The sequence below is a fragment of the Dermacentor variabilis genome, unplaced genomic scaffold, assembly GCF_050947875.1.
Source record: "Dermacentor variabilis isolate Ectoservices unplaced genomic scaffold, ASM5094787v1 scaffold_15, whole genome shotgun sequence".
Taxonomy (NCBI): domain Eukaryota; kingdom Metazoa; phylum Arthropoda; class Arachnida; order Ixodida; family Ixodidae; genus Dermacentor; species Dermacentor variabilis.
Genome location: NW_027460313.1, coordinates 11115675 through 11142546, shown reverse-complemented (window position 1 = coordinate 11142546; position 26872 = coordinate 11115675). Strand labels below are relative to the sequence as shown.

General features: G+C 42.6%; 1 protein-coding gene across 7 annotated transcripts in view; it reads right to left on the bottom strand.

The window, feature by feature from the left end:
- LOC142567959 (uncharacterized) overlaps window positions 1-26872 on the bottom strand; it is a 176646-nt gene that overhangs the window by 125375 nt on the left and 24399 nt on the right. For all 7 annotated transcript variants that reach the window (XM_075678057.1, XM_075678060.1, XM_075678061.1 and 4 more), the window contains 4 exons: window positions 24309-24463; window positions 21007-21109; window positions 7013-7203; window positions 3582-3684 (listed from right to left, as the gene is read on the bottom strand). In XM_075678057.1, coding sequence (XP_075534172.1) covers window positions 3582-3684; window positions 7013-7203; window positions 21007-21109; window positions 24309-24410 — 499 coding nt within the window. In that variant the 5' untranslated portion in view covers window positions 24411-24463. The remainder of the gene's footprint in view (window positions 1-3581; window positions 3685-7012; window positions 7204-21006; window positions 21110-24308; window positions 24464-26872) is intronic.

The window sequence follows — 26872 nt, the reverse complement described above, 5'->3', positions numbered from 1 at the left end:
TTTCGAATAATCTCACATTCCGATCAGTATGAAACCTATCACACAGTTGTTAATGTGAAGTGTTCATAAACTACAAGAAAAATATTCGTATTTAGGAATAGTGATTATTTGATTGAAAGACCAAATCAAATATGGCAAAGTTTGTTAATTTAAATTTTGGAATACTCTTGCACTCCAAACGTTGACCATATTGTATACTGTATACAATAACTTACCATTGCATTGTACCGCTTTGCAATACAGCTCTGATTGCGTGGAACTTACATGTTGTACTCCTCTACTTAGGTAACCATGACTCTGCAAAAATGCTTTGACGCTTCTCCGCTCAAGAGTGCAGAAAAATCACGGCTGATTGTCAGACTTCCTCTGCTCTGTACCACACTTAACAGCAAAACACACATGCACTCTCTGCTGCGTAGAGATCGCGACAACATCGCCTTACACCTGCTTCCTTTAACAATTCCTTCAACTGTCGTAGCTTCCTTCTTTCGCATACCCAATGGGCAATCTTGTGCTTGAGAGCGAAACGAAGGCTGTACAGTCAAACCCAGCTATATCGAACTCGCAAAAAAACGCCCATCAGTTCGATATAGAGCATAATTCGATATAAGCCTGCTAAAGAATTGGATGTCATAAAAGCACATACCATTTATAAGATCACTTTATTGAAGAAACTAGCTTAGTTTCGCATAAATTAGTCCTGCATTTTCTTTTGCTCGGGCAATTTCGCTGCCTGCGATGCACGTACTTCCTCACGTTGTCTAAGGAGTCGGAGCAGCTGAGGCCGCAACCTTCCGCATTCGCGCAGAAGCACCGGACTAATGCGAGTGTACCAATCAATTCGGAGGATGAAGGCGAAGGACCGTAGTTGCTTTCCTCAACGTGCCTACTTTCATTTGTGCTCGGTACGATGTCGGCGATGTAGTCTTCGTTTCCGGGCTCTCCCGTGGTCGCGACACCATCATCTGCACTGACAAAGTCGCCCGCCGTTGATTCGAATGTTCCGGAAATTTTGACAGCTCGCTCCAAACTTCGGCAACACCGGCAACGGCTTTGTCGCATTCATCAGAATTTACAGTCATCAACGAGCACGCGGAAAGCGGCACGTATGAAGAACCCCTCGTACACGGCCGTGCGTACGCGTCGGGCGCCACGGGCACCGGGTTGCGAGTCGGGTCACTTTAGCCCTAACCGTGCCGAGAGTGCTCCTCGGAATCTTGCACGCTGCGGGGCCATCCAACTTCTCATCGCGTTCGACGCGATTTATGATTTCGAGCTTCACGACGAAAGGCGAATTCTGCTGCTTCATCACGGCAACACTGCGGGAGAAGTCCCACAAGGCGCAAACACGATAAACCAGACAACCAGCCTGACAACTCGCACTTTCGCCATCTTGCACGAAGAGAGCACAAGAGCCTCTGATTGGCTGTCTGAGCAAGCGCTGTAGGCGGGCCAGGATCATTTTTTTGCTGGGGAGTGTCGATAGATAGTGATCTAAAGAAAGGAAGGACGCTTGATTCTACAACCCGCGAGGGAACACGGCGAAGCGTCGTCAGGGGAGAGAGAGTGGGAAGTGAAAGATGAGAGAGAGAAAGAGGGAGGATGTGGCCTAATAGACTCCACTATGCGCGACAGGGGGAGTGTCGACGGCTCGCCCGAACAGCCCGAGGCAGCGCGGTCACGGTAGGGAGAGCGGTTGGATGGAGCCGCGCCGTAGGGTTTCCCCGCTACCGCGAGGGAAAGCCAACTTCTGGGGGCACTTTTCCGCTGCTTGACGGTTCGATATATCGGGAGTCACTGCAATATTTGTTCGATGTAAGCGTAATTTTTGCTATATATACTCATTGTAACTATACCGTGACCAGAAATTGTTCGATATACAGAATAATTCGATGTAAACGGGTTCGATATAGTCGGGTTCGACTGTATGTGCAATGGCTTGCAGCATAGAGAAAGGAATTCAGATACAGTGAAGGTATAGGATATAACTACACCACATGTCACATTATTTCTTATAACAATCAGCTACATTTCAAGTATAAACTTTTTCTATAGATACGTCATGAAAATACACCTTGATATTAATGTAAATTTGATGGCCCAATGGCCGTGACGATGCACTGACACAATTACACATAGTGAACAATGAATGTCAGGTTGTAATAAGGCACCATGTGAAATAAAACAATGAAATTCTGCAATGCAAATTATTCCGACACAGACTAAGGTGCTCATGAATAGAATATGGTAAATAGGGCAATTAAATTCTGCAAGGAAAATTATTCCGACACATACTGAAGTCTACATGAATGGAGCGCCAAGTGTACTCTGAGTGTATTCATAATTAGGGTTGTGCACAAAACACAGAGACACTCTGAAATTTGGAGTTAAATTTTATATGCATTTTGAATGACTACCGTCAGGTTTTCAAGCACCAATTAGACATAGCACATGTTTTCATCAAGCTCAACTATCTATAGAACAAATCAAAGACAATATTATACATTGAATGAACAATGCTGCAACAGACCATATCATTTATTCACTGATTAAATGCTATAATACCAAGATTTTTTATGAATGCTTCAATACAACACAAGGCAGCTCCTTCTACATCGAGCTAAGAGAGTAGTCTCCTTGAGTGTATACTCTATTACCTTCTGCTAAGCCAGGACAATGGGATGAGATGGCCACCATTGTACTAAAGGCATACACAAGCACTCTAAGCTCATTCCAGGCATAATGATATAAAAAGTTTAAGGCTTCAGGTTCCAAGATCGGATATAAGTGTGGTATTGTCCAAGCAAGAAAAGCATGGCACCCAATTCTGCTGGCCGAAAGCCACGCTGACATTATCTGCAGCCCATTATCCTGTGTTGGTATGTACACGATGTAGGCAGCTCCACCTTTTTATTAGTGTGATGGCGTAGAACGTGTCCATACTGGGGTAGTAGAGTACAGTAGTATGTACCATTTGTAGGGGTAGTTAAAGGCGGGGCTGTATAAAGACCACGATCCATTGCGCGAGTACCATCCTGTGCGTGAGCTATTTGGCAAAGCAGCAGCAGCCACCATGATCAGCAAAGTTTGGGAGGGCTCGTCCAGAAAGCTTTTGTTTAAAATGAACCATTACTGCACCTTTGTAGAACACACTGCTTTGGTACATAGTGCTCCTTCTACACCAGTTCATTTGTAAGCTAATAGACCAATACAGGCCATCAGTGTACTGTGTTTATATAAAAATTCAATAGACCAAAACAAGCTAGCAGTTTCTCCAGTGTATCTGGTCTATTATATTATAGACCAATACAGGCGATCACATTTATTAGGAGATCAGGTCATTTGCATTATGCAATAGAACAATAAAGGCTATCAGCTTTATAGGAGTATCAGGTTTATGATTTCATAACCCAAAAGGATGAAACCTGTAGCAGCCAATAAAATATACCTATGGAAATTTTTCCTAGGAAACCACGTACCTATATGCCCACGTGCAGGTGAAGGGATCTAATACCTCATGTGAAGAAAACTGCTGCCTACCAGTGAGGAAGTCACGTGATAGATGGGGGTTACTAACTCACCGAGTGGCCTGTATATTTCCAATGGTGTCTTGGTTGACTTTTGAGAATCACCTGTCTTAGATGAAGGCCTTGCACTTGCTGTCGAAGTAGCCTTTAGTGTAAGCTGCATGGCACACATACGGCATCCGGTTAACATGTATAAATCACACTAGATCAAAATTTAATGCAGAAAAGCAAGCTACATCAAACGCGTTTTCCCACCCTCATTTGCCAGAGTGTAGCTGTCCTGGTCTTCACTTTGTTTTGCATTCCATACAACACCAGAATAGATGCGAGTCAACAAGCCCAGCAACATGTGTTGATGCCAGTATGGACAATGGAACTTTTCGGAATAAACTTGTTCGAAGCAACTACCCCTCTTGTGTCCTTCCACCATCCAGCCATAATTGGAGATGAATTACATGAAATTTTGTCGCAAAGGAAATGAGTTTTCATAAAGCTTGTCAAAATGTTTGTAAAAACGGACACCAATCCTGAATTTGTAAACTTTTTTGAAAAATTATGGAATGATTGCAGGCATGTGTGACAGACATGTAAAATTAGGAACGTAGTGGGTGCCTTACAAATGGCACTTGGTCTCAATATTGGGGAAAGGTGAGAAGACACGGGGCACAAATATAAAGAAATGTGGCACTGTTTGTCTTTAGCAGAGGCACCATGAAGGGCTGTCACTGTCACAGACAAAGTTGGGAGCCATTTTAAAGTTAAATTGTGAGGATTTACACGGCAAAACCACATGGCCACGACAAGGGCCATAGCACGGTGCTCCAGAATAATTTTGACAAACTCAAGCTCTTAAAGTGCACCTAAATTTAAGTACACGAGCGTTTCGGGGTTTTGCCCCCATCAATATGCAGCCACCAGGGCAGGGAATAGAGCCTATGCCCTTGTGCCTAGTAACGCAATGCCATAGCCACCAAGCTACCGCACCGCATTAGTTGGGAGCTGTAAACAAAGCCAAGGAGCATCTGGAAACTGTCTTTAAGCTTTTCTAAGGGGCAGCTCAAAAAAAATAATTAACAAACAGTTTTCTTCAGCCTGTTCTCCCCATCCACAAACATGTACAAATAAATTTGTTTCCCCTTTCTGCAGACAATGTTTCACTCATACCTCCTTCAAGTTCTTCAAAGAGAGAGCGAAGTTTTGCATTATAGTGCAACAGACTCCCTACTTCTATGTATAATGTGAACCTTCAGCTTGTAGAGGTGTAGCTTGAAGACAGAGGATCATAACTGGAGACAATGAACACTAGGCAAAATGGCTATTTTTTCCTTCCATCATTATTGCGCCTATTTGACATATAAGCCTGAACTATGGGCCTAGAAACATTTTAGTAGCACTTTTATTGTGCCTATATATGCCTAATACCCATCTGTGCCGATATTAGATTTTCAGGGCCTAAAATACTTTTTTCCATGTTTTCTCCTAGGTAAGAGTTTTGTTTATACAGTAATTCCCCTTTAGGGAACTTTGCTAAAGGCAGCCAATTACAAACAGAAACACGTACCTTGTGTAGAGGTTGTTATTAACCACTTTGCAGCAGGGTATAGAGTATTGCTATGAATAGGGTTAAAACTGCTCTACGCAACGATACACTTGAATATGATTCGGCATACTTGTGCGCTCACTTCATCTTTTTAGAGGAAATCATCTAGAAATTTGAACGCTGAGGTGCAACTCAATCCCAAAAGAATTATTTCACAGGCTTGTTTATACATTGTTCTTAAATACAGAGTTTCTGCAGAACGAACACAAACAACTTAGATGGACGCTGTGTAGAATTTTGTGTTCCTTCACGTTCTGCACATGTGCGCTGCACAAACACAGTTTTTAAGTGCAACTTTGACCCTGAGTGTGGAGCTAATTTTGGACATTTAGGAACAGTTCACCACTATCCATAATGAAATTGTTCCTCGTAGAATAAGCTCAAAACTTTAATCTGTCCCACACAAAAATCCAGGGTTTTCGGTACTGAAAGAACCACAAAAGGTTCTGACAAGCCAACATTCTGCAGTTTTAAAGGGAACTGGATCCTCAAATGTTCCAAAGTACAAGTATGTCCAGCTAATTTCAGTGGATGTTGGGCATTTCTTTTCTCCATACAAACTACTTCTCAGTGAAGAAAGGCACAATATGCAACCCTAGGATAGCGCTTGTTACTGTTTCCACAGCTTTCCTCTATTCTCTATCCATCTTCACATAAATGTTGTAACCTACACAGCTTGTGTAGTTGTTTTATTCATAAAATAAACTGAATTTCATAAAACAGGGGTTTAGTGACCTGTAGTCCTTGGAAAATCATAATTTATCCTCTGATGCAAAGCGGAAGTTCTTAATAATTGAGCCTATGCATGATTAATGGACAGTAACTGGTGCCGATATACGCCTTAAAAAGCAGCTTTAGTGCCTGTTACAGGCATGAACAATAGTAATTTCTAGTGTATAAACATCCGGTCCCTAGTAATAACATACGACAATGTGCAGTGTCACACGTACAGTGCCATGACATATCAAGTGTCAAAACATGTGTCGCATATGCGTTTGCGCTGCGTCACACGGACAGTGTCAAGTGTACTTTATGGGGTCGGTACTATTTTCTGGCCACCATTCACTAATCCATTTTGCTGCAATAGGGTCACAGTGAAACTAGGCAGTAAACCTCATTGAACTGACTGTGAACCTCAGTGAACTGAACCTCACTGCTATGCGGCTTGCAAATGTGTAAAAAAAAAAACGAAATAATGATGGCCTGGAATGACGTGTCTGATCAGGTAGCTAGGTAGAAGGCCGTGAGACTGTCATTAAGACAAAAAACCCTGCACTACTGAGAAGCCAGCTAAGTGTTATCCGGTAGCAAATGTCTAAATTACGTAATTCTTCCATGTGAGACTAGGGACTCTATTCTCCACGTTTTTTTACCTCCAGATTGGCTTTTTAGGGAGCTTGCGTTCTCTTTGAATGGCTCATAAAAGAACTATGGTGAAGCCAGCAAAGTGATCGAGAGCGGGGCCCCAAATTGAAATTGCCTGCAAAGAGCTTCACAGTTCTGTAGCAAAGTTAGTTGACAATGACGAAATGTGAGACAACTGGCTGGTACTATACAGATGCTGTTTTGACATCATTACTGCAAGAGACCCGGGAACAACTGAAGAAAAACAAAACTCTTCATTCGAGCAACACACACAGCCTTTCTGCATCATCTAGTGGATGTTCTGACAAGAAAGCAGTCAGCAATGAGTCATAATTGTAGAAGGGGCTAAAAAATAAGATGAACACAGACATAAAAACAAATAAACTAACACATTGATCTAAATAACCCACACGCATAGTCCACAAAATGCAACAAAATGTATTAAGATAGGCTTCAACACCAAGGTGGAAAGACGCAAGATCTTCTATGTTTCGGAAATCGCAGGAACTGTGCAACTAACCTCAGTGTGGTCTCGTCTTGACTTCGTATGTTCCACTGGATCACAGTCAGTCGAAGTGCAGAGATGCTCAGAATCAACCAGTCTGGGCTTTGGATACACCGCCGGTGTGTCACTGGTTGTCATGTAGGAGGGCTGTCGGTTGTGGTTGGTATCCGGTGCCACAACATTCTTGTTTCCCTGGTGCAGCTTCTCTGCAAAGCAACAGCGAACAAGAACAAAAGACTCTTTGTTATTGCTATAAGCTGTTCTTAAACTGTGCAAATTTGATTTCTTGGCACTATTCAGTGTAGAATGAAAGGCATGCAGCCTAGCTTTCACAAATACCACAACTGTGAAAAAACAAAAGAATTGAGGCAAGCTATGCAAATGCACACTTTGAAATGTTAACGCAGTGATATATGTAAAAAAAGGGCCAAAGTGATTTTATAGGCTTATCAAAGGATGACACAGTAGTAACTAAAAAACAGAGCTTTAATGTGAGGATCAGCTTATATATACGACATGTATGTCCAGGATTCTGCCAATTGCCAATACCCAATGATTACCACCAGTCTGTGTCTGCCCCAGCATGTCTCAGCCCATGATGCATACGGCGATGGGTTGACCGAAACCAGACTGCAGAGGTCAACATAAACAGGGCACTATGGACTGGTGAGAAGAGGTGTGTTCAAAGAGAAGCCATTAAGGCAGAAAAAACGGTGGCAAGGTTGACTATTAGTCTTAGCCTACTTCATTGCTGCATCCTTGGCCTAATGCAAACTGGTGCGGGACACACGTGCCAATGGTGACAAACACAATTCTGCATTGGCATGAGATAAGTATACGTGTGATTGTGGCCTAAAGATTCGAGCATCGGACTGTTGTGCCTGGAAACTAAGGTTCGATCTTACTATCAGACACATAATCCTTTTATTTTCTGTGTATGAGCTATTTAGCAAGAAAGCAAGAGCCACAGTTAGTAATGTCCGGGAGGTCAACAAAGTTTGAGATAAAATTTGGAGGACGCTTAAGCTTCACCTTTAGGAGTGGAATGCGATAGCCTTCAAAGACCCTTGACTGCTTCTCACGCATCCCGGCAACTGCAGCGTATGCAACCGTAATGTTTACCAGGAAATGCTTGCGGCGAACGCTATGTACGAAGGCAGGCTTTCTTGTTGAAATGCAGCCTCTTGCATGGGCCGCAATGCGGCAGAGGCGAGCACCATCTGAAAGTGTTTCAAGGAAGTGGACGTGCCGCTCTGTGGGCTCTGCAAGATATTTATGCACCGGCGTGCGCAAATGGTGGACGCAGTGTCTGGTCTGCATTGTAGAAATGCTGGAAAAGGGGCTTATTTGAGTTTTTGCGTAACTGAATTATGTTTTCTCGTATATTGAAATTACAATCCGAGAGCTATCATGTCTTTAGGTTGTGTTTATGTCGTAGTTCACGATTTTTCCACGTCTTTTAGCTTGGGAAATTCAATTATTTCATTCAATTCCTTGCATCACATGTAGAAGCTGCGTATAAGTGGTTCTAAAATCTTTTTGCCGAAGCGACATCTGATGCCGGATGCTGGACGCTGACACGGGGCGCGGGACGTTGACCCTGGATTTTCAGCAATACAGGCTCCTTAACGCTTTCACATTAAAGGACCTGTTAGAACGGCCACTAACATGAGTGCCATTGAACTGGGAACAAGTGCATTAACATAATAATTATTGCTGGCTCCAGCACTGTTACACAAACGTGGCCGCAGAGAGAGAAGGAAGGAGTGAGGCAGGCGAGTGATAGTAAAACATCGCAGTTGTGGTGACTGCATTGCAAAAGTTTGCATCAAGTGTCAGAGACCGATGCAAAATGATTTGTTAACGGGAGAGGCAGAGAGACCAACACGAGAACATGTATGTTACCTGCCACTCCATACAGGGAATATGGATGACTGGGTCAAGAAAGGCTGCATAAAGCAAAGTATGCACAACACTGCCATTTCCTTGAAGCCAGATGTCTAGGTCGCCTGGCTGCAAGATGTCTAATACATCCTTCACAGTCATAAATGCTGCTGTAGTACTGTTCAATGTAAACGGACTACATGAAACCAACGGATAACGATGCGAAGGAAACAGATTTAGAAATAGACGAAGAATGGAACGAAAGTGAACAAGAAACAACTTGCTGAGGCGGGTGTAAAATCCACATGCTCTGCTGTGTGCATGCAATGCTTACCAATTGGGCTAGTGTGGGAGCTGTGCCCACGACCACTTTATCAGGTACTTCTGCATGTGCACGAAATATAGGCCTGGGCACAATAGCCAGCTCCCCTTGAAACCATGGTGGCAGGTGTGAAACATCCTTTCAACCACAGGCATCGTATAAAACATGAGCTTAGGAGCCGGCAGATAGCCAATAAACTCTCCCATGTTGCCCCGACTGTGTAATGAGTTGAATTTATTTTCATCAGTAGGTACAAACAAACAAAAAGTGGGTATAATTGCACAATCGGAGCTCCTGAAGTAAAAACTGTCGGGGAGACCTCCTAAACAGGAAACAAATGGGGGTTAGTACAATTGTGGCAACAGTAGCAGGCTACATCATACAAAGGTGCAAGAGTTGCAAGAATGAGCGGAACCAAGAGGCGTTATTTTGTTTTTTTAGTTACAATCATACTGCACATTCCATCCGCTAGGTTCCTGTAAAAGAATAAGGTATGGAAAACTGGCGCTCCACCGATGATAGTGTGACGCATAGGCTCCTCCTACACAAGGTGGTATCAAGAAGTTTCAAGAATGATTCTGTCGTGAAGAAAGTGCTTTCTTCATGTGCATTCAGACAGTGTCACCTTGGATGTAGTCGCCTTGTACAGCAATACAGTGCTCTCAGCATTCCTGCAACTTTGCAAATAGGTCCTTGAAGTCTTTTTTCCGGTGCAAGCCGAGAACCCTCCTGCAATTCGTGCTCGATTTAAGCAATTGTTTATAAATGATGACCTTAGAACTTCGTTGTTACCTTGTAACAAAGCAAAATAAGTGGGGGTGAAACCTGACGAATGACCCTTTCACGTAGAGGATCATCAGTACTGACGAAACTTAGGTGTAGAGGTATATGACGCAGAGAAAAAGCAAGTGATTGCAATGGAATAGCTCAATGTCGCCGCGAATAAAAAGAGGCTAAGGATGTCCACAGCTCGACAAAAAGTGCATGCTCATCATCGTCTTTGGTACTTAGTAATGGTACGTAGTAATGCACCAGGAATTCATCTCAAACGGCCTGACTATCAAGAGTGACTTTTACTGCCAATTCGGAGGCATATGAGAAAGGCAGTTTGGGGGACACGACCCGATCTGGGGTGCACTAGGGGCAGGGTGCTCTACGACGACAATGCACCATTAGAAATCAATCCGCACACGAGTTTCTCGTCAGGAACAGCATGGTTTTTACCCTACTCATCAGATTTGGCTCCTTCTATTTCAATTTCTTTCTAATATTAAAAACCCACCTGAAACGTCGCCATTTTACACAAAAAAACTTGAAGATTGAATCAGTGAAGGATGCTCAACTCGTTCCAGAAAAGAGACTTCTAGGACATATTCACCAAGTGGCAGATATATTGGAAAAAAATTAATTTCTGGGGTTTTATATGCGAAAACCATGATATGATAATGAAGCATGCAGTAGCGGGAGACTTATTACTTTTGACCACCTGGGGTTTTTAATGTGTGCCCAATGAACTGTAAACGGCTGTTCTTGTATTTCTCCCCCATTAAGGGATGCTGGAAGCGCTGCAATGATGCGCAAGGGAATTATTTCAAAGGTGACAGTGTTTGAATGCAAACAATTGAATTATTTTCTTCAAACAGAGCCAGTCTCGAAACTTTTCGATACTACCTAATTCAGTTTCAGTTTCAGTTTATTCGTCATTCCAAAAACAATAAGTAAACAACAAATAGTATGCAGACGAGGGTTTTCAATGCCTGCCCTATTGCTCTGCAATGCATGGGAGCCAGAGGCCCACTATGGCAGCACCAAATTCCCAGTAACTTTTTCCCTGTTGTTGCAAGAGCATGGGCAACTTTATCTGGGCACTGCTGCTGCTGCTGCTCCATACCAGTCAGTGCCAGCTGATTGCATGGCATACAATCATGTGCGATAAATGATAGTTGACGTGACCCTAACAATGTCACCCAAAAAGTGTGACCAACCACTAGAAAGTGGCACCCGCTCAGTGACTCCCCGGTTTTTGTGTCACTAGCGAACTGGCATTGACAAAATACAGGAGGGCTGTGTGTGGAGCTCCAACTACCAACAGCTTATTACTGCTTATTTCTTATTTGAAGGTAAAACTATGTTCAATGCGCAGTGAAAAAAAAATTGCTTAAACAACTTGGAAATTTCTAATTAAAACCAATTGGATATTTCCGATTATGTTTTGGGACCCCTGTTGGAAAAATCCAACAGGTCCAATTAGACAAATTGTTGTTTCTTTAGCACAATTAGACCGAGTTGGTCTCTGAATTGGACTCAATGGCACCAGCATGAAAAGCAAAGCAAAGAAAAAAAAATTATGTAGGAGGGCCTTCACCTTGACATGAAACCATTACACTTGAAAATCCTTTTCAGAAGCATACTAACGCAAGAACACACTACGGCTGTTCTCTTCGGTGACATAGCCAACATTATCCATTTCAGTATATATAAGAGATATCAGGTGGTATATACGTAAGCAATAGTTTGTTGACCAAGTGGTGCCAGCAATTAACGAGAAATGAATAAAATTTCAAGATTTATAACTTGACAGAAAGCTAAATGCTTCTCTACAATCACCACACCAAAATATAAAGATCATTTACTTGAAAACTAACATTGTATTTCTCCTATTATTATGCTGTTTCATCAGATTATTCATCAAGTGACTTCCAACTGAGTCCAGTTGAGACCAACTGGCACACCAAGCTCAAGTCCCAGTGAACCATTTATGTCCCATAGATGTCCATAGAACATCATGTTTTAGACATTGCGCACATTCTATAGATATCTATATTTCTCCAAACAGCACTACAAATACGTACTATTGGTAATCCAAGTCTCATACAGATCATGTTGCTGTAGCGTAGAAAGGATGTCACAGATGGACATAAGCGATGTCCAATGAACGTTCCTTTTAAGCATGCAGGAGGTCCATAGAGCATCTAATGGATCTTTCCTGTTCACGCTATAATTAGCTGCATACCTGCAAGTGCCCCAGGAGATATACTGTCGAATACAAATGAAATGTGAACAGAAGAGCATGTGGCCGAAGCATAGCTGAAAACACAGTGTGTGGCATTGGCCAGCCATCACTGTACACAAGCACACACATGTGGTTTCGATGTAGAATGTGGGACTGCTTGTTCTAGTGCGATTATATTGCCTGTATTTTCTTCGAAGCTTGTATCCTCACCTGCTCATTGCAGTGTCATTCCCATCTGTGATTACTGTTAAGGTGGCTAGCCCTGTTGTTATGCTCTGTTAGTGTAATACATATTTGGTGCTATTCAAATTACAATTAGATACTGGCAGCTTTGATGGCGGTAGTGAAAGCAATGCACATTAGGAAACCAGGTGCCTGCCAGCTATATTATGCTACAGATGTGGCAATCGTGCTAACCAACACAACAGTGTACGGCCAGGTGGGAATGGCACTGCCGCGGAGCGATGAGAAAGAACAAATTTCAAACAAAAAGCAGGCAACGTGTACCACAGCAGGGTGACCAGCGCTGAACTCTGCGTGAGAACCACAGGCTCACGCATGTGCACAATGACTAGCCAACGACATGCATTGTACGTTTAGTTGTCCTTCGCCAACAGGCTCCGCTGGTCGCATTTAATTTCTCCTCGGTGGTACATCGGCTGAGGCACACTAATGCCACAGTTCTCACAATTGTCGGCCAGTAGTTGGTGACCTTGTTTGAAATGTTTTGCTACCGCGCAAATGTCAGAATATAAATTGAAACACTCATGAGGTATCTATCTTCTTATTAGCGAAATCCTTAGATAGCTCGTGGGTAGAAAAATCTAATATCCGGCGTTATGGCACCAAAATTCAATGACAGCAAAATTAGAGCTAGAACCCTCAATCATTGTGTTAAAAAAGGGCGAAGCGAATTAAGGCACAGTACATTAAGATATAATAAATTAAGGCATTCCAACCTATGAACCTTTGGTGGCGGACTCGAAACCACTTGCAGATATGGGCGAGCGAGCCATATGTTCAAGTAGGATTCCAATTGACATTGTGAAGGTCGAGACTGGAACTCACGACCTTTGGTGGGAGTCAAAACCACTTGGACATATGTGCGAACCAGCCATATCTTTAAGTAGGATTCCAATTGATATTGCGAAGGTCGAGCGGAACCCTTAACCTGTGGTGGGAGTCGAACACATGACCTTTGGTGTTAAGGCAAACTTTTATGTATAGTCTTGGCGCTCAGCAAAATGAAAAGTGAACTCACAAAATCGTACATCTGTAGTTTAATCATTATGATTTATTACAAATCCTGCAATGGCTACAAGAAAAAGGTGAGTTCAGTAAGCAGTAAGCAAAGCACAAAAGTGAGTCTCCAAAAGTCATAGCAACGTTACTACTTATTTACACAATTGATAAAGCTATATTGCAAAAGTTATTGGCACCCAGTCAGGCACGTGTATGAAAATATTCATTGCAAGTTCTAGCTGTATAAAAACAGATTAAATGTGGATCTTGAAAAAATAAAGAACTTCAATAAAAAAATTCTTGAACATTGAACCAAAAACAAAACTAATGAGAAAAGGGTGTTAACACTCAGAAAATGGCTAACAGTCCTGATGCCACAGTTATATTTAAAAAGATTAAAACTGATTAGTAGGACGTAATAATAGCACATACTAATGAATGACCAAAAGGGTATGCCCTGCATGCCAGCACCTGCTTCTGGGGTCCCAAGATTAAAGATGGAAAGCCAGCACTTTTTAGCTATCCTTAAAAATAGAAAGAAAATCCGCACAAGCAGCATCCCGAGATGGCATGCTCATCTTGATAGGCAACTTGCTCAGGCAGCTTCTCACACCACTAAAGTGCTAAAAACATAACAATTCCAGACTTACAGATAAGCATTGCAAATAAGAAACATCTCCGACACATGAAGGGGACCGTTAGAAACCAAGCATTACAAACATGTCTGAAAATGAACTACCAAAAATGTTGCCCTCAGGACATTTCCATAAGCACTCCGCAAGGCGAACAAGCTTACCACAAATAGCAGTGAGAAGCAGAGCTCTAAATTTTGAGTACACAACTGCACAGTTCTGCCTCGCATATACACACTTGGGCCATGGTCAACCGAACCAAAGTCGAAAAGACACATGACTGAAGCACACATGCTGCTTGCGCATATTACGCTGCACTTGCATCTACTTTCGTGGAGGCGCATGCCGATTCGATACCCGTGGCGATGTGAAGAGGAAGATATTGCGAGTTCAAGCTTTATTTTTCTTTATAATCTGTCCAAATATATCAGAAAGTTAAACATCACATATTTTTAACAGTGTACTGATAGGTATACCTGAAGAAGGAAGTATTTATGCATGCAAAACAAATCACGTAACCAAGACCAAAATTTTTGCCTTTTGACAAGCGGTGTTTAGCAGTGCGTGCATAGGTCATGCGGAATTGCCACTCATAACCATGTTACAAAAAGTAAATGCAGTCATAACTGAAATTCTGGGCTTTAATACATCAACTTGAATCTTTTCAAAATGAACAGATGGACATTTCACATTTCAAAAACACGTTCTCCCTCTCGCAGGATCTCAAACATCCACATGATTGGGAAAAACAAAGTAAATACCCTGCCAAAATGCTGGAATAGACAATGATGATGATGCTTCTCACAGCTGGGGGGGAGCTAGCTACAGAAACCCCTCGCCAAGGTACAGCAGTTGCTTGCGCAGATAGAAATGAGCACGCACTTTTGTTTGGAACGCTGGCTGCAGCCTCTCTTCATCACTCCTTGCTGATCACTTCAAGTTCCTGTTACTACATTGCAGATTACAAAGTGTTGTTTATTAAAAGCATGCATGAGCATTAAGAATAATAATAATAATGCTTTATTTTGGAAAATTCAGTGTAGAGAAATGTGGCCCTCCCAAAGCCAAGGGTTTGGTTTGAGCAAATAAACAGTTTATATAGTCAAAAAAGGTAAGACAGACGCCAACCGCAAACGTAAAAAAGTGAAGAAAACAGCTTCTTCTCCATGTTTTTAGCTGGCACCCATTTTACGTTTGACTATGAGCAATCCGGACCAGACGAGTTTTCATCAAACTCTTGATTTTAAACAGCTTATATATTGATCTGCAAGCGTCAAATCGCGCATTGAGCGAAAAGGCTGACATCCACCTTCTATAACAGCGAACTCGCACCCTCACTCTGGCAAGCCGGCACGCGGTCCAGACCTTTCTCTCTCCCTCACCCCCACTGGGCTTAACTGCTGCGTGCACCTGTCAGCCTTGGTGGCCGCTACTGCTTCCTAGTTCTCTCATCACGCAGAACATCGGTGGCATGTGGCATCAGCCACACAGGCTGCTGCTGCTTGCGGGCTTGGGCAGCACATAGCTCTATGGTACATTACTCGACGTGTAAAACTTGAAGGACCGCTCAGTGGATTTCAATTGAACATTATCGCTTTCGCATTCACAACTCGTAAGAAGTGCTTAGGTGTCCTTGGATTTTTTCGGCACATTAGTGTGTGCGAATGATAGTGGTTTTGCTCGAAAGTCTGGACCGCTAAATGACATACAGTGTGCTCTGTTACGTAACTTCTTGCGTTTTAAGTCTGCTGTGGCCACAGGTACATAGGGGCGTGCGCATAGCAGTGTTTGAGACCGAACCAAATATGCCTTAAATAGTGCCAGGAAAAAATGGAATCACATCACCTATTTTTGGAATAGTTTGATAATAGTGTACAGCTTTCCCACCACTAATATCAAACAACTTTAACACTTTGGTACTCACAACAACATGAAGTTTCTGTGATAATGCTGCACCCTATAAAGCACACTTCATTAAATGCTTAAAAGGAGCATTATGCCGCGTTCAGACTACAGTCGCATCCGATATAAGTTGCGTATTTATTGCAATTTGCGCAACTGCTGGAACGACTGTTTACGCAGCTAGCAACCGCCTATGTTCACATTGAGCCTTTCGATAAGATACGTTTGTTACGACTGGCCAACCACCGTTCTGGGGCAGCCGTGTTTCGCATTTTTCAACATAGCGCCAATCAGCAAGCGGCTGTTAGCGCAGGTCGAGGCTCTTCAAGCCCAAAGTTTTGAGGTGCTGGTCATAGAGTATCGGCCTCTGTCGCACTTCTTTGATTAGTAATTCATCGGTGCACAGCGAAGAAGCTTCCACACTTAGTATCATCACTAGGCACGGGCAGCGTACACAACACAATGAGACCGGAAAACCGCACTGCACTCAGGGACACGGCGCGCGTTCGGCGCGAACCCGGGAAAACGCAGATGGCGTCGGCAGCAGCAGCAGGGAACAACGTTGCAACGCCGGATGGCTGGGATGGCGGTCACGCAGAGGCTTCCGAAGCTAGTATCATCACCAGCCACGAGCACGCACAGCTCAATAAGACCGTCAAACCGCATAGACACGCAAAGAACAACAGTGATACATCGGATTGCTGGGATGGCGGTCACCGGATGAAAACGCGCAATCTGGGGAGGCCGGAAGCTCCGTGGCCGGAAGATGCAAACCGAAACTGCTTCGTGCATTGGCGGCGTCGTAACAGCCGTATCTGTGCCTGTCGTAAAAGTAGGGGGTACTCCAACATTTACACCCAGGCTGGTTGCGATTGTTGCGTACTTTCCGCTCAATACAACAGTAGTGTGAACAAACTAGTTGCGCTTTTTACGTTTACGCTTACGATCCGTGCGAACGATCCGTACGTAACGCACGTAGTCTGAACGCGGCATTAGAAACAATTAAGTAGATTGATCCCAACCTCAGGGAACCAACAGGTAACCTAGTGGGACAAAATAATATCTGGGTAGACCGTGGTGATCATCATGCGTGTAGTCTGTGGAAACAGCAACCTGTACACTCTTGTACGTTTGTGTTTCATGCATGATAGGTTGTTTCCCTCACACTAGCGCAAGAAAAGGTGCCAACAAAAAAACTTTTCTTCTCTAGTTCAAATTGTTGCCGCGAACTATTCCACAAGGTATGCTCCAATGAAACGTATTCGGATATGATGCTCTTCCAATGAGAGGGCACTGGTGCCGCTTCTGTAGATGGTACTGAACAATACGACCTGCCGAATGCTGTGCCAAACAACGTACTTTTCTGAGTGTTCGCATAGCCAGATAAACAAGCTGACTAAATGACGCAGCATGCTCTGGCTTATTACACCCTATGCCGAGGGGATGAAGAAAAATTGAACTTTTGCTTCAATTTCATGTTCGATCGTGTACACTCTTGACATAAAGTATTTGAAAAGTTCTCAAGAAATATTCGTATTTGCAAATAATGACTATTAGACTAGAGGACTTGAATGAATAATGAAAATTTCATTTGAGAACTAAATAAAATATTAAAACATTGATTTGTCATTCAAAAGTTTCGAATAATCTCACATTCCGATCAGTATGAAACCTATCACACAGTTGTTAATGTGAAGTGTTCATAAACTACAATAAAAATATTCGTATTTAGGAATAGCGATTATTTGATTGAAGCACCAAATCAAATATGGCAAAGTTTGTTAATTTAAATTTTGGAATACTCTTGCACTCCAAACGTTGACCATATTGTATACTGTATACAATAACTTACCATTGCATTGTACCGCTTTGCAATACAGCTCTGATTGCGTGGAACTTACATGTTGTACTCCTCTACTTAGGTGACCATGACTCTGCAAAAATGCTTTGACGCTTCTCCGCTCAAGAGCGCAGAAAAATCACGGCTGATTGTCAGACTTCCTCTGCTCTGTACCTCACTTAACAGCAAAACACACATGCACTCTCTGCTGCGTAGAGATCGCGACAACATCGCCTTACACCTGCTTCCTTTAACAATTCCTTCAACTGCGTTAGCTTCTTTCTTTCGCATACCCAATGGGCAATCTTGTGCTTGAGAGCGAAACGAAGGCTGTATGTGCAATGGCTTGCAGCATAGAGAAAGGAATTCAGATACAGTGAAGGTATAGGATATAACTACCGTATTTACACGATTGTAAGTCGACCCCTTTTTTAAAATTTGAAAGTCTGAAGTTGGGGGGTCGACTTACAATCGAAATCAAAACATTGCCCCGCCAAAAAAAAAGCGATACCAACGAGAGCTACAATGTAGTTACAATTTTATGTGTGCTCTATGGTCCTACCCGTATCTTTTCGCTATCCCGCGTGTTTGTTTGCTTTTCGGAAGGGTTTTTCAACATTTTTGAGAGTCTTACAGTGCATGCAACACTCATGGGGGGTGTCGATAGTTGATGGAAGATCCGCTGTTCCCATTTGCGGCGGCACCCTTAGAACCAACGCTGCTTAGAACGGCCACATTTCTTTCTCTATAGAACGGCGGCGCTTGCGGGGAGTATCGGTAGTTCATGGAAGAGAAGACACCGTTCGCGGGTTTCTCTTTCTCTGTTTAAAGGCATTGGCATTCGTTTGACCAACTTTTTGACGCGCTCCACTTGACTGCCGGCTACGTGCTACTTCTATGCTTCCCAAGTCGTCATGAGTGCTGCAGGCCCACTAATCTTTCGGCACTCGTTCACAGCAGTGTTCAAGAGGGCTGTCATCCTTTACGCCGAAGAAAGAAATCACTGCGCTGCGGGCCGCAATTTCAATGTTTCTAAACGGGTGGTGCGAGAGTGGCGACTGCAGCGAAGCGAAATTTTCACCCTGTGGCGGCAAGTGAGAAATTTCCCACGTGCCGAAGTCTGGACGCTTTCCGGAGCTGTAGGCTAAGCTTGCGGCAGCGTCGCTGAAATGCGTGATCAGTCCCTGCCAGTGAAGTGTGACGTGGTCATGAAACAAGCCCGGACCTTCGCCTTAATTTTAAGGTTCTGCTCCGCCGTGAGTACGAGTGGCTGGCGGCAGAAGACTGCGAAATTACGCCAAGCGGACCTGTCAAAAGAGCCTCCCTGACGGCTGCGTGTGGTTGGGTGCATTTGGCGTGGGCTGCTGTTCTGCAAGATGTCCTGGTGCGGTCGTTTGCCAAATTTGAAATTTCGCTGGACCACGACGCGCCGTGGGACCGCAGCAACGATGATGATGGCAGCACTAGTGAAGACGAGTAGTCCAGTGACCATGTCAGCTACTAATAAATTTTTGTTATCGAATGCGCCTTCGGTTTTTTTTTTTTTCCGGTCAAGCGATATGGGGGGGGGGGGGGTCGACTTACATTCGAGTCGACTTACAATCGTGTAAATACGGTACACCACATGTCACATTATTTCTTATAACAATCAGCTACATTTCAAGTATAAACTTTTTCTATAGATACGTCATGAAAATACACCTTGATATTAATGTAAATTTGATGGCACAATGGCCGTAACTATGCATTGACACAACTATACATAGTAAACAATGACAGTCAGGTTGTAATAAGGCATCATGTGAAATAAAAGAATGAAATTCTGCAATGCAAATTATTCCGACACAGACTAAGGTGCTCATGAATAGAATATGGTAAATAGGGCAATTAAATTCTGCAAGGAAAATTATTTCGACACATACTGAAGTCTACATGAACGGAGCGCCAAGTGTACTCTGAGTGTATTCATATTTAGGGTTGCACACAAAACACAGAGACACTCTGAAATTTGGAGTTAAATTTTATATGCATTTTGAATGACTACTGGCAGGTTTTCAAGCACCAATTAGACGTAGCACATGTTTTCATCAAGCTCAACTATCTATAGAACAAATCAAAGACAATTTTATACATTGATTAAACAATGCTGCAATAGACCATCTCATTTATTCACTGATTAAATGCTATAATACCAAGATTTTTTATGAATGCTTCAATACAACACAAGGCAGCTCCTTCTACACCGAGCTAAGAGAGTAGTCTCCTTGAGTGTATACTCTATTACCTTCTGCTAAGCCAGGACAATGGGATGAGATGGCCACCATTGTACTAAAGGCATACACAAGCACTCTAAGCTCATTCCAGGCATAATGATATAAAAAGTTTAAGGCTTCAGGTTCCAAGATCGGATATAAGTGTGGTATTGTCCAAGCAAGAAAAGCATGGCACCCAATTCTGCTGGCCGAAAGCCACGCTGACATTATCTGCAGCCCATTATCCTGTGTTGGTATGTACACGATGTAGGCAGCTCCACCTTTTTATTAGTGTGATGGCGTAGAACGTGTCCATACTGGGGTAGTACAGTACGGTACCATTTGTAGGGGTAGTTACTGGCGGGGCTGTATAAAGACCACGATCCATTGCGCGAGTACCGTCCTGTGCGTGAGCTATTTGGCAAAGCAGCAGCAGCCACCATGATCAGCAAAGTTTGGGAGGGCTCGCCTAGAAAGCTTTTGTTTAAAATGAACCAATACTGCACCTTAGTAGAACACACTGCTTTCGTACATGGTACTCCTTATACACCAGTTCATTTGTAAGCTAATAGACCAATACAGGCCATCAGTGTACTGTGTTTATATAAAAATTCAATAGACCAATACAAGCTAGCAGTTTCTCCAGTGTATCTGGTCTATTGTATTATAGACCAATACAGGCGATCAGATTTGTTAGGATATCAGGTCTCTTGCATTATGCAATAGAACAATAAAGGCTATCAGCTTTATAGGTGTATCAGGTTTATGATTTAATAACCCAAAAGGATGAAAGCTGTAGCAGCCAATAAAATATTTCTATGGAAATTTTTCCTAGGCAACCACATACCTATATGCCCACGTGCAGGTGAACGGATCTAATACCTCATGTGATGAAAACTGATGATGGGGGTTACTAACTCACCGAGTGGCCTGCATATTTCCAATGCTGTCTTGGTTGACTTCTGAGGATCATCAGTCTCAGATGAAGGCCTTGCACTTGCTGTCGAAGTAGCCTGTAGTGCAAGCTGCATGGCACACACATACGTCATCCGGTTGACATGCATAAATCACACAAGATCGAAATTTAATGCAGGAAAGCAACCTACCTCAAACACATTCCCCCCCCCCCCCCCACATTTGCCAGAATGTAGCTGTCCTGGTCTTACTTCACTTTGTTTTGCATTCCATATAACATCATAATAGATGTGAGTCAACAAGCTCAGCAACATGTGTTGATGCCAGTATGGACAATGGAACTTGTCGGAGTAAACTTGTTCAAAGCAGCTACCCCTCTGGTGTCCTTCCACCACCCAGCCATAATTGGAGATGAATTACGTGAAATTTTGTCGCAAAGAAAATGAGTTTTCATAAAGCTCGTCGAAATGTATGTAAAAACGAACGCCAATCCTGAATTTGTAAATTTTTTTTGAAGAATTATGGAATGTTTGCAGGCATGTATGACAGGCATGTAAAATTAGGAACGTAGTGGGTGCTTTACAAATGGGACTTGGTCTCAATATTGGGGAAAGGTGAGAAGACACGGGGCACAAATATAAAGAAATGTGGCACTGTTTGTCATTAGCAGAGGCACCATGAAGGGCTGTCACTGTCACAGACAAAGTTAGGAGCCATTTTAAAGTTAAATTGTGAGGATTTACACGGCAAAACCACATGGCCACGACAAGGGCCATAGTGGCGTGCTCCAGAATAATTTTGACAAACTCAAGCTCTTAAAGTGCACCTAAATTTAAGTACACGAGCGTTTCGGGGTTTTGCCCCCATCAAAATGCAGCCACCAGGGCAGGGATTTGAGCCCATGCCCTTGTGCCTAGTAACGCAATGCCATAGCCACCAAGCTACCGCACCGCATTAGTTGGGAGCTGTAAACAAAGCCAAGGAGCATCTGGAAACTGTCTTTAAGGTTTTCTAAGGGGCAGCTCAACAAAAGTAACTAACAGTTTTCTTCAGCCTGTTCTCCATCCACAAACATGTACAAATAAATTTGTTTCCCCTTTCTGCCGACAATGTTTCACTCATACGTCCTTCAAGTCCTTCAAAGAGAGAGCGAAGTTTTGCATTATAGTGCTACAGATTCCCTACTTCTATGTATAACGTGAACCTTCAGCTTGTAGTGGTGTAGCTTGAAGACACCCTTCTTCAGGGTCACAACTGGAGACCTGAACACTAGGCAAAATGGCTATTTTTTCCTTCCATCATTATTGTGCCTATTTGACATATAAGCCTGAACTATGGGCCTAGAAACATTTTAGTAGCACTTTTATTGTGCCTATATATGCCTAATACCCATCTGTGCCGATATTGGATTTTCAGGGCCTAAAATACTTTTTTCCATGTTTTCTCCTAGGTAAGAGTTTTGTTTATACAGTAATTCCCCTTTAGGGAACTTTGCTAAAGGCAGCCAATTACAAACAGAAACACTTACCTTGTGCAGAGGTTGTTATTAACCACTTTGCAGCAGGGTATAGAGTATTGCTGTGAATGGGGTTAAAACTGCTCTATGCAACGATACACTTGAATATGACTCGGCATACTTGTGTGCTCACTTCATCTGTTTAGAGGAAATCATCTAGAAATTTGAACGCTGAGGTGCAACTCAATCCCAAAAGAATTATTTCACAGGCTTGTTTATACATTGTTCTTAAATACAGAATTTCTGCAGCACGAATATACAGTGCATGAAGGAACACAAATGACATAGATGGGCGCTGTGCAGATATTTGTGTTCCTTCATTTCCTGTACATTTTCACTGCACAAACTCAGTTTTTAAGCGCAACTTTGACCCTGAGTGTGGGGCTCATTTCAGACATTTACAAACCGCTTACCACCATTCCCAATGAATCTGTTGCTGGTAGAATTAGCTCAAAACTCCAATCTGTGCCAGACAAAAATCCATGGTTTTCGGTACTGAAAGAAATGCCAAAGGCTCTGACAAGCCAACATTCTGCAGTTTTAAAGGAAACCGGATCCTCACATGTTCTAAAGTAGAAGTCCCATGTTCAACTACGTGCACCTAACTTCAGTGAATGTTGAGCATTTCTTTTCTCCACTGAAACTACTACTCAGTGAAAAAAGGCAGAACACGGAACTCCAATATCTTGGGATGGTGCTTCTCACTGCTTTCACGGCTTTACCCTGGTGTATTTTATACATTTATATACACTGTACTTTAGATAAAGCTTCAAATTGATGCAACCTGTGTCATTCCGTTTGTCATAAAATAAAATGAATTTCATAAAACAGGGGTTTAGTAACCTGTGGCCTTTAGAACATCAGTTTATCCTCAGATGCACAGCGGGAGTTATTAACTATGCCTAAAGGACAGTGATTGGTGCCAATATATGCCTTAAAAAGCAGCTTTAGTGCGTGTTACAGGCATGAACAATAGTAATTTCTAGTGTATAAACATCCGGTCCCTAGTAATAACATACGACAATGTGCACTGTCACACGTACAGTGCTATAGCACATAAAATGTCAAAGCATATGTCGCATATGTGTTCACGCTGCGTGACACGGACAGTGTCAAGCGTACTTTATGGGGTCGGTGCTATTTCCTGGCCACCATTCACTAATTTATTTTGCTGCAATAAGGTCACAGTGAAACTTGCCTGTGAACGTCAGTGAATACCCTGACTGCTATGTGGCTTGCAAATGTGTAAAAAAAAATGACCTGGAATGACGTGTCTTATCAGGTAGCTAGGTAGAAGGCCGTGAGACTGTCATTAAGACAAAAAAAAAAACATGTGCTACTGAGAAGCCGGCTAAAAGTGTTATCGTATAGCAAATATCTAAATTACTTCTTCCATGTGAAACTAGAGACTCACATTTTTTTCGCCTCCACATTTGCTTTGTGGAGCTTGTGTCCTCTTCAACTGGCTCATAAAAAAGCTATGGTGAAGCCAGCAAAGTGATCAAGAGCAGGGCCCCAAATTGAAATTGCCTGCAATGAGCTTCACAGTCTGCAGCAAATTTAGTTGATAATGCTGAAACCAGAAACAACTGTCTTGTGCTTTATAGATGCTGTGCTGAGGTGCGCCTTCATCAAATCCCTTCATATCTGGCTTCTCTTCAGCCACACTATGGAATCGGTGATTAGCGATCAGATTGTGCAGCGCCCCACACCATGTGCAAAATTTTCTGCATATCCACGCATACCTAGAAACGTGCAGATGTAATTCGGCATCATGCTCTGCATGTACACACCTGTCGACGTCGCTTCGTCTGCATCTCCAGCAGCATCCTCATCAATTCGGGTGAATTGTAGCGCACCTTAATAGACTTACTAACAGTCGACTTGTTCTCCATGGCTAGTATGCCAATGCCGACTATTCCAAACGCTCTCGGTCAATCGCCAGCAACTGCAAGGCAAGAAAAAATTAAGTCCTGTTCAAAGATGGACCACATAAGGTCATCCTCTCCGCGATCATATAGCGAGATCAAATGAACTCATGCTGTGGAAAAAAAAAAGTTTCGCAGATCCCGTGCGCTGTGGGGATAAATGCTACGCAAAGAGTAAATTGGCAATTGACAAAGAGTAATTGACACAGGCTGCACTACCCACAGAGGGCCGGGTCATAGGTGAATCCTGCCACATTTCCGAGTGTCCTAGCCACATGTCCATGACCCACATATTCAGATAAGTGGATATATAGAGCCCACATTCACCACAACTACTGCTGTATAACACTATGTATAGACACCATTACTATGACATTACTTAACTCCATATTGCGTGCTGTGTAAGACAGCATACACACCACTCCACCAATTCAAGATATAGTACAGTATCATGCAAGACAGCAGACAATTGCAAAGTTGAAGTTGAAGAAAGCGTCACTTTATAAACATATTCTCGTAGTGCTACCTGCAATGTCCAAGCAATACACACGTCATCAACGGAAACAGCAGTATGTGCAGAGCTAAGTGCTCAAATATGGGAGCAGAATCCAGGACTTGCTTCTCTCTGATGGGTTGGACGCTACCTCTGCATAATGCGAATCTTTGTATGATGTGGCAGCATGGTGTGCAGAACTCCAATGTATCAGACAGCACTGAAGAGTGCATACCATTTTTCAGACCATACGGGACGTAACCTAGGACATATTTCGAGGACATATCCGTATGTACTGCTGCTGAAGTTGGTGAAGTATAGATTTATTGAACAAAGCATGTCTTTGAGGACTATTTTCTCAACACCAGAGGCCTAGTATATGCAAACACAATGCAAAATGAGGACACAAATGGTAAAGCCACCTCTGATATCATTAGACATCATCCCATGACAGATCAGATTTTAGCAAAATCTGGTAAACGTTGGTCAAACCTTCTGTATTCAGCATTTATTTACCAAGGAGGGTAAAGAAAATGGTCATCGGTCATTTGCCACTCAATGCTACTGACTTTACTCTCCGATACATGGAAAACATGAGAAGGAACACAAAAATGTCACAAACTGTGCAAATTATTCTAGAATGCACATAACGAGGGAGTCGTGTGGTGAACCTCGAAATGTGCAATTAATGATATGGCGAGGTAAGCCAACAGGTCTATTGCAGATCACTATAATAAAGAAAAAGTACATTACATCACAGTTACAAATAAGTACAAGCTCAAATTGCTTTTAGAGTATTTTTTGAACATTCGCCAGAAAGCAGATTGATTTGTAATTTACAGGCAAACCTTGTTATAACAAAGTTGCATCTGACATAAAAATACCTTCGTAAAATCTTATAGTATTTGTTATAAGCATGTATATTTGTTAAATGCTGATATTGGCAAGAAAGCTTTCACATTTAGTTTGCTATACATATTCGATAATTTGCCATATCCAAGTTATCGAGGTTTAATTGTACCATCACCGTATTGTCTATGGCGCCACCACTTTTATTGCATGAGAAATGTGACTTCTGGCAAGAATAAGCTAAACTGCCTCCCAGAAACTGTAATGTGGATATCTGTGCAAACTTTCATACAAGGCTGCTGTACACATTTAGCCTTTCTCCAGATAATCGAATACCTACAGTGGCTTGTTCTCTCATGGCACGTGCACAATAGTGAGCTGTCAGAGCTGATCACTAATATTTACAAAATAGACAAATGGCATACAACCAAACTTCAATGACCTCTGAGATAGATCCAGTCCACAGTGCTCATAAATGCAGCAGGTTCATGAAGCATTAATCACTCTTGTCTCTTGTGCAGGAGTGCAACTTCAACAGAGAACATATGCCAATGGCCAGGATGTTTTTTTAAAAAATAAAAGCTTTTTGTACTATAGTTTCCCACAGTGATGAATAAAGTGTCAAGTGCATTGCATAGCAGTTTCCACTGTCCTGCATGAAGTAGCATAATAGGCACTATGGAGGAAGGAGTGAAAGACAGGCGCATGCATCTGGCACATGAGGTCATTTGAGTACTGCCATAGTTCTTGGTTCTCCTCATTATGTGGCCAAAAAATGAGTTTTAGCACAGTGTGTATACGGTAAAAGTTTCTTGTATTTTCCTATAAGGTAAAGTGGTTCAGTGGTACTGTTGCATGCATGGGAAAGTTGAGAAGTAGGGAGTCCAGTTTAGCATCTTTCTCGTAGAGCCAAGACAACTCAAAGGCACATTTGGCTAACAGTATTCTATCTGCCACATAGGCTCAATTATTCATGAAAAGAGTTTAAAACGCAGTTTTTCTTCATCAAAGTCAACTCCCATTAATTTTATCCTTGCAAAATCATAAGATGTGGCCAAAATATCCGAAAGGTTGAAATACTGCCAGC